This window comes from Carlito syrichta, unplaced genomic scaffold (genome assembly GCF_000164805.1).
Source record: "Carlito syrichta isolate Samal-C Ts95f unplaced genomic scaffold, Tarsius_syrichta-2.0.1 Scaffold65451, whole genome shotgun sequence".
Classification (NCBI taxonomy): domain Eukaryota; kingdom Metazoa; phylum Chordata; class Mammalia; order Primates; family Tarsiidae; genus Carlito; species Carlito syrichta.
The window spans coordinates 396424-405726 of NW_007009547.1; the positions used below are offsets into that span (position 1 = coordinate 396424).

A 9303-nucleotide genomic window follows, 5' to 3' on the forward strand; every position below is an offset into this window, starting at 1 on the left:
TGAGTTGGAGTCTGACTCTGTCACCCAGACTGGAGTGCAGTGGCACTCCCGGCCACCACAGCCTCGACCGACTGGGCTCCGGCGATCCTTCCACTCAGCCTTCCAAGTAGCTGGAACTACAGGCGCACACTACCACGCCCGGTTAATTTTTTGATTTGTTGTAGAAATGAGGTCTCACCAAGTTGCCCAGGTGGGTCTCGAGCCCGTGGGCTGAGGCAATCCACTCACCTCAGCCTCCCAAGGCACGGGATTACAGGCGATTTCTTCTTTTAGTGCCTAATTAGCCATCTGGTGCTGCTGAACAGTTCTACTTAAATTCTTCTGATTCAATTTTAATTTCATACATCACCCTGCAACTTCCCGAAATGTCGGTGACTTTGATAGCCATAGCTCAAGAAAACTTTTTGAGAATTTGGGTCACTTTGAGCTCCCGCTCAGTCTGGGAGGCAAACATCCCAAGCACACAGTGAAGAGGAAGCCACAGCTCCCGCCGAGCAAAGGCACTGCTGCGGCCAGGCTCCGTGTCGCCATGCCTGGCCGACCGACCAGCATTTAAATTCTTATTAATCATTTGCACAGCAGAAGAATATACCCCTCCTTTCAACCAAATGGGACAAGTATCAAGCCAAATCAATAACATAAAAATTCTGATTTAATTTCGACCACCTGTGGGTCTTCTGCATGGGGTACTTTGGCCTGGTCAAGTTTGTGTAGTTATGCTAAATTCTGTACCCTGAGAAGACAGGGAAACACCTGCCTTGGGGTGGGGGCTGGGGGACAAGCTGACACAAGGCTTATTTAATCTTCCTTATCTTGCTAAGGAGGTCGGCTGAGGTCACTACCCTGGATCTGGAGCCAATGCCACCTTCAACCACTTTTTAATTAGTTTGCCTTTTCTCTACCTCCTCTCTCCATACCTGTCTCCCTTTAAATATTCCTCTGCCTTGGGTGGACTTCTCCCTTCTTCTACTCAGGCCTGGTGCTTATGACTGGCAGGCATGTGGTTCCTCCAGTTTCCACCCAGGAAAGGTGGTGTAGACAATCCACAGTCCAGGTGGGGAGCAAACATCGCTATGGTAAATTTGGGGACTTGACAGGATCTTGTTGATACCAGTCAAATCACAGAGTGCCTAAACCAGCAGGATTTAGGTCAGTGCTGATGTTTATACGGGGAGCCTGCAGCCCACTGATGGCCCAAGGCCAGCAAGTTTGTGGCATAACTGATTGGGAGCCCAGTGGGAGCCTTTGGGAGCTGGTTCCTTCCATTCCAAGTAATGAGCACCTGAACAGCATCCATGGGTGACTCTGGAGAATCTCAACCTCTCTGGTGATTCAGCAGGTGCTCAGGGATCTTTGGTGACTCTGGGTGGCCTTTTTCAACAACAAAGGCCATTTGCCATAGAGATTCAGAAGTCCTATTCAGGAGGGTGCTTGTTACACGGAGTGCTGATCACCAAGAGCTCTCAGTAGGACAAAACCTTGTTAACAAAGAAGCAGCAGACTGTATTTTCCAGAATGCTCACAATATGTCCAGACCCTCATGCTATTCCAGAATCTTGCCATTCCTCCATCAAGAGGTGAAGTCTACATCCTCTGCCCTTTACCTGGGTGGGCCTTTGCAATTGCCTGGCCCAATGGAGTATTACAGAAGGAACATCCTATGACTTCTGCAGGGAGGGGTGGGGGGGCAGAAAAATTGAGAAGGTTCTCTCTTGTGTGTTCATATTCTCTCTCTCTCTCTCTCTCTCTCCTCTCTCTCTCTCTGTTTCTGTCTCTCGTTGTGCCTTCAGCAGCCTAAGCTCCCATACAAGGAACCACTCTACTCTGATATGCAGACACACAGAGAAAGAGATGCCTGTAACTGCCCAACAGTTAGGTCTTCCCAGCCCAAGTACCAGACATATGAGTGAGTGAGTCTTCAGATGATTCCAGTTCCAGCTGCTCTCTGACTGCAACTGCATAAGAAATCCCATTAAGTGCAAGAGGTAAGAACAAGGCACACAGTGTGGCTTGTAAAGAAGGGATGATGACTAGGGAGAAAGTTGTCTTTATGAAGAAAGTGCAACTTGAATTGGGTCTTGAGGGATGAATAAGAGCCCACTAGACGGACAAAGGAAGAGGCTCTTCAGAAAGAGGTAGCAGCCTATGAGACTACATAAGAGGTGTGCAACAGCCACAAGAAGAGGCAAGAAGTTCCTGGAGTTGGAAATGAAGGACTTCAACTGCAGAGTCAAGAAGAGACACCAGCAAGGGAGACAACCATGATGTGATTTTCATTTGAGAAAAATCCTGACTGCATGGAAAGGGCGAGCTAGGGTTGGTAAGGCAATCAGTAATTCTGTGGAAATAGTCCAGGTGGGAAAGATGAAAGCCCACATTAAGGCAGCGGCAGTTGAGGTAGAGAGAAGGTGACAGTGGGGGAGAAGAGAAGTGGCTCGGACAGGACTTGGTCCCCTGGTAGGCATGAGAGGGAAGAGGGCATGGTCTGGAGGAGTACCACTCTTTGGAGAAGACACGGTCTGGAGAAGCTGCACCCTTTGGAGAGGGCACAGTCTAAAGAAGCACCACCCTTGAGAGGGTACAGACTGGAAGAATACCACCCTTTGAGGCATGGAGGTAGGAAGCAGATCATGGAAACAGGAGGGGAAAGAGCAAAGTAGCAGCAGACATGTCCAGGAGCCCAAGAGCCGAGAGTCTTCCCATCCCTGGGCTAAGATCACCTCTGAAAGAAGCTCATTTCTGGTGGAGCCTAGACATGTCCCCCTTGACCTGCTCTGTCCTTCCACAGCTACTCATTGCCCAACATTTGTAGAAATGCATGACCCAGTGTGAAACACCAGTCTCTGGTTTATCACTTAGGGGCAGATATGACTCTTACATTTTCAAGTTTACCCATTGACTTTAATAGTTTTGGCCAAGAGTTTGCTTAATTCTTTATTTAAATAGTCATCGACATTTTCAGTAAGAATGCACTTAAAATGCAGAAAGCAGAGTGTTGTGGCCTTTGGATGTGGCCCAATTGATACAGTAACCAGATCGGCAGGTACATCCAAATTCCTCAGGGGCACACAGTGCGAGGGAGTTTGCATAGTTTTTAGAATACTAAGGAGTGCTGGGAGCTGCCAGCACTTAATTAATATTCATGGTCCCTTTCCTAGAAATGCTGGGTTTTGAAAGCACCATAGATGTCATCAACTCTGACTTCTAAAACGTACACACTTTGGGTGGTGTTATTAGAAGGCAGGGACTAGGGAATTTGAATTCAACTGGAAGCAGAACGAGAAGGGGAAACTTGATTCTATGTCTAGCTGCCCTGCAGGTGGATATAAATTATTGATGAGGTCTCAGCCTGATGAATTTGGGGGTAACAGTGAGTTGGCTGTCCATGAATCAGAGACTTTCTCTCACCTAGAATGCCCAGGGCTGGGACTCTCATTTTCCAGGTGAGGAAACAAAGGGTTATAGAAGCAAAGCACCTTGCCCAAGGTCAAACCCAAGTTAGAGCCAGAGCTGGGATGATTCCTGGGGCTGACCCCTTGCAGGGTTCATTCTGCCCCAGCCATCCCTCAGTCATCTCTGGTTTTATCGGTCGTTTCTGATGTCATATGTCATGAATCAGAAGATCTTGTTCTGCATTGACAAATGCTTTTTCCAACTTCAGCAGCCACTTGCATTGAGGACATATAATTTTTTTCGTGAAGTCTTTCCAATGTCTACCAAACGCGATTGTAAAATATGCAAACAAAATTCTCCCTGCATCTGGGCCAATCTAATGTGTTTAGAGATGCACTGCTTATTGTATCCTTAAAACAGACTTGGAAAATTAAGCAAAATTTTATCCACAGAATGAGTGTAATTTTGAAGTGTTTCCTGAAGTCTAATTGTTTTTATTTCTCAGGATATAGATTACAGCCTCACAGTGTGCTACAAGGAACTCAGCAATTACAGCCTAAGCTTCCGGGTTCCCAGCACAGTGCTCCCCCTGGCAGGCATCTGGGTGTCAGAATCTGCTCACAGCCCTACACTCTGACTGCTGCCCTGCCACTCTCCTCAAACATCCCCATCCCTCTCCACAAGATCTCCTATTTACTCAGATCAGGGGGCTTTTTACAGGCCTTTTCTTCTGCCTCTTTTATTTTGAACATGGCTCTCACACCCTTTTCTCTGTGCAAGTCTTGCTTCTCTTGGCTTCTCTGAGATAAGATAGCAGAGTTTTTCTGTCAAGGGCTAAATCTGATGATTTAGAATCGCTTCCTGGAGCGTGAAGTTGGGAAGAATTTTGACGCAAGTCCAAGTTCTATGGAGAAAACTATCATGATTGATTAGTGATATCTGCAGTGGGCAGACCATGAAGGGTTGTAGCTGGTGGATCTGGCATTTGCCTTTGCTGATGGCTCTTCTCGACTACCTGCCCTATTTTTTTTTTTTTTTACCCTGTAAATGTGGGTCTTTCTACAGACTTGTGGTCAGCCTAGCCTAGTGTCTGGAACATTGTAGATGCTCAACGGTTGTTAGTTGATGTTTCCATTTCTGTCCTCTCTCCCATGACAGTTTTTTTCCTAATCTCTTCCATTGTATCAACCCTGCCACTGCCATATACCTAACTCTAAAATTTACATCTCCCAACTGAATAGCCACCTGCCTGATGAACAGCTCCATTTGGAGAGCATACCAGCACCTCAAGTGGAAAATATCTAAAACAAATTAACCTCTCTCACCTGCACATCATTTCTCTTCTTTGCATATGTTACTACTATTAGCAGCAATTTCACCTCTGTCTATTCTTATTTTCCCTTAGGTGTCCTCTTCATTTAACCCTGCTCACCTGGACAACTGGCATCATGTCTTCTCTGGTCTATTTGGAAAGTCTGTCAATCCTCTGATCTACTGTATACATTACTACCAGATTGTTTTTCTTAAACAAAAATGCAGACCACATAGTTCCTATTTTTAAGTTCCTTTAAAAGTTGACCCTGAGACAAGAATTTGGGTGCAGGTAGCACATTTGGGAGATAACGCTAATAGGACAGGAAGGGGGGTAAAGAAGCAAGACAGGGAGGGGAGGGAAGCCAATGTAGTAAATGGTCGAGTATATGGCCCAGAATCCCCTCAGGACTGAGGACCCCACAACTGAGAGCATTGGTGGCTGATGCTTAAGTCCTTAGCCAAGAACTGCTCTCAACAGAAGAAAGAAGCATCAACCCAGGTCCCTGCCTGGGGCAGCTACATTCATTGACTGGTCCATAAGGGAGTGTAAAGGGATGTTCCCCACCTTGGCCTCAAGGGGATCAACTCTGAATGGATAACCTAGCTTCACAGCTTCCTGTGGGATCCTCAGAGGCTGTAATTGCTCCACAATTCAACAACTCCTTCTATCCAATTCTGCTCCCTTCTCCCTCATAGGTGTAGGTTTTCAACGAATTCCTCAATAAACTTCCTGCAGAGGCCAGACACAGGCTCATACCTATAATTCCTTGGCTTTAGGAGGCCAAGAAGGAAAAATCACTTGAGGCCAGGAGTTTGAGGCTAGTCTAGACAATAAAACTAGATCATGTCTCTAAAAAAAATGTTAAAATTAGCTGGGTATGGTGGCATGTGCCTGTGGTCCTAGCTATTCAGGAGGATCGCTTGAGCCTAAGAGTTGGAGGTTACAGTGAGCTATGTTCAAGCCACTGTACTCCAGCTTGGGTAACAGAGTGAGATCCTGTCTCAATACCATATGTACACACATGCGTACACACACACATACACACACACCACAACTTCCTGCAAACATCTCTGTATGGGGGAGAGATCTGTTTTTCAGGTGGTATCCCCAAAGACAGCAAAATAGAACTGTATTAATGAGTAAGGTACTCGCCTCAGTTGCCTCAGCAATTGACACTTAATTCTGCCAAAGATCCTTTGAGAGGTTGCATAGATCTCAGCATCAAGGAACAAGGAAATAAGGGCTCCCACTATCTGGCTAATCCCTTTACAAAGATGTATCAGATACAGTTGTCCCTCAGTATCCACGAGGGATTGGTTCCAGGACCCACACAAATAGCAGCAACTTCTGTCCATCATTGGTTGAGGAATACTCCTGGGGCAGTAATGTTCTGGCACTTCCAGCCTTCCTACAAGTGACCAGGCATGCTCCTTTGGCCAGAGAACACTCTCAGGAAAGAGATGCAGGAAGATGTCATCTTGAGGAGAACTGTCTATAGATGACTTTCAGGGTGGACCAATGGGATCTCGGCAGAGAGCACCAACAGCATCTGCTACAATTTCTCCCTCATGAATCATCTATGATTCCCCATTTTCTACAGCAGGGATCACAAGTACAGTGACTGACATGATTGGTTGGACAAACACAGCATTTTGACATTCTGAATTTGAGCAGGACAGTCACACCCAGAGATATCATACATTTGCTATTTATCTGGCTTCTGAAGGAATTTGAGATCTGAACCTTTGGTTTATAAAATAATGTTCAAATGTCTTTGCCATGCATTTGGCAGCATTTATGACCTGTCATCTAACACTATGTTCTTCAGATATTTCTTTCCACCCAGATTTGTTCATCTCAAGGTATGTGTGTGTGTGTGTGTATGTGTGTGTGTGTGTGTGTGTGTAAAACAAAATTCTAATCATGCAGTTTTTTTCCAGAAAAAAATAAATGATATGTAAATAATTGCTATATTGTATTTTTAAATTGTATTTTGCTATTGTTGTATTATTTCTTAATTTTTTTCAAATATTTTTAAGCCATGGTTGGTTGAATATGCAGACATGGAATCCAAAGATACAGAGAAAGGGCTGACCATATTTTATGTATATAATACATATAAAGATATATAGTCTATTTATCTTTCCTTTTGTCAGGGGAGCCAACCCTGTAACTTCAAGTCCAAAGCTGAAGACCTGGGAGCAAAAGAAGTGTGGGTGCTGGTGTAAGTTTTAGAGTCCAGAAGTCTGGGCAGGTGACCTCGAAGTTGAACCAAAGGAGAATAAGAAAGAGACTGCCAAGGTTGCAGTGGGAGCTGTTTGTTCCACATGCAAAGGGTGGGAAAGGCTGCCCACGCTGTGTGCACACCATGTGTCAGTAGATACTTAGCAAAGCTAGAGCAGAACCTGCAGCCTGGGTCCTTCAGAAACAGGCTGAGTGTCCGGCTCCCCCCAACGTGTTCATGGCAGCACTGCCAAGAGTAGGGTGCATGGAATTGGTGGCCTTTTATGCTTTTGAAGTTCTTCTCTTAGGGGATTTTGGTGACAGCTGGACAGTTGTCATCTTACATCAATGGTAAAATGGAAAGCTACCCACAAAATCCCTTTCTAACAAAGAAGGATCTCTATCAAGTCACATATATTGGCCAGAGTTGTGTTTAGGGAAATTTGTTCCCCTTAGAAAGAGAATACATGGTGAGTGTCCTTAGAGGATGTTGGTGACAGCTGGACAGCAAGGAGTGTTTGGTGACTCCCAAGCTGCTTCTCATTGTTTGAAGGTGTCTAGAGTTCAGAACACACAATTTGTGATTGTTATAGTTTAGTAATAGCTTGTTGTCCATCTTCAATGATTAAGCCAAGTGGTGCTGATGTGATTATTGCAGACATAAGTGCCCTGTCAATTACTGCAATTAGCACTACATTTAAATGGACAGAATCTGTGTAAAGTCTGAAGCTTCATAAGCTAAAATGCAGGACAACGTTAAAATGTGGCCAGGAACAAGGACACTCAACTTGATAGAGACCTTTTTTGCTAGAGAGGGATTTTGTGGGTAGCTTTCCATTTTACCATTGATATAAGAAGTAACTGAAAGTCATTAGTCATTCCATCCAACACTGCTGTGATACTGGTGAACAATCTCTCCATATTGCAGTTTGACAGAAGTTATAAAGCAGGTCAGTGACCGAGCTGAATTCAAGACTTGACCTTTCATCTCTTGATGTTTTTCAGCATCTTCCAGAGAGTTGTCTGAGATCTGCTTTGAAAAGTGTCAGGAGCAGAGATATGTTGCCAATCCTAGTAGTTAATGTTTGATTTTATAAACAATTAAACAACCATCTGTTGGTTTGCTTCATTGGCTGTGAAAGCACCACTTAATTGCTGTAGCAATGAAAATGGACATGACACGTTTGGGTGACTGCATTCTGGGTTCAGTCTAGTAGTTCCAATCACCACACTATTAAATAACCCAATACATGGGCCTGTAGTTTACAGTCATTCCTCTGTCCAATAGTGACCACACCATGGCAGCAATCCTGGCTCATCCACTCTATATTCTCAGACAAAACCAAGTATCTAGCACATCTAGGCAATCAATAAGTTGTATTGAATGAATGAATGAATGAATGCTGATCCTACAAGGGTAAAAACTCCTCTGTTTTTGAAAGAAGAGTTTTCCCTTTAAAACCTACACAAAATGTGCATAATGCGCTTGTGAATGGATTTATTTCTAGCACTAGTGCTAGTATAAGTAAAGCACATGGGTCTTGTCCTTGTGTGTCTGTGTTTATTCAACGATGGGCTGTTTTGGTATGTCTTTGTTTCTTACTGATAAACCTTAAATGGATCAACTTAATATCTTCTTTTTGGTTCTGTTTCTTCCACTGCAACTTGGTTCAGTGCTTGAATGAAGGAAGGCATCCTTCTGATTGTCTTATAAAAAAAAAAATATGGCCATTCTACCCAGAACATGCCTGATCTCATCTGATTTCAAATGCTTATAGAAAAAAATTATTCAGCACATAATCTGTTGAAATTGTCTCCTTCCTAGCTCTCTTTTGAGGTCTAACATTACACAGAATTAAATCATGCATAATGCATTACCCAATTCAGTTAGAATTTATTTTCTAAAATTTCAATCATGCTCACTTCAATGGTCTGAATGTTTATGTCTCCCCAAAATCCATATGTTGAAATCCTAACCCCCAAGGTGATGGTGTTAGGAGGTAGGCCATTGGGAGGTGATTAGGTTATGAGAGGGTAGAATTGCTCAGGAATGAGATTAGTGTCCTTAGAGGCCAAAGAGAGTTTTGTCTCTTTCACCACATAAGGACACAACAAGATGGCACCATCTATGAAGAAATGAGCCTTCACCAGACCTGAATCCGTTGGCACCTTGCTCTTGGACTTTCCAGCTTCCAGAACTGTGAGCAATAAATATGTGTTGTTTATAAGCTGCCCAGTTATGGTATTCTATTATAACATCTTGAAGGGACTAAGACACTCACCTTTGTTCATTCTTTTCTCTTTTCTTCCTTTCTATATGGTCCATTTCTTCCTTTCCAGACAGGGTAACATTGCAGGAACCACGAGTTCTA

General features: G+C 44.0%; 1 protein-coding gene across 1 annotated transcript in view; it reads right to left on the minus strand.

Moving 5' to 3' along the window:
- The window catches only part of BOLA3 (bolA family member 3), a 707-nt gene extending 176 nt beyond the window's left edge, over positions 1-531 (minus strand). The window contains 3 exon segments of the mRNA XM_021708975.1: positions 73-76; positions 358-477; positions 480-531. Coding sequence (XP_021564650.1) covers positions 73-76; positions 358-477; positions 480-531 — 176 coding nt within the window.
- Between the last annotated feature and the right edge of the window lie 8772 nt (positions 532-9303).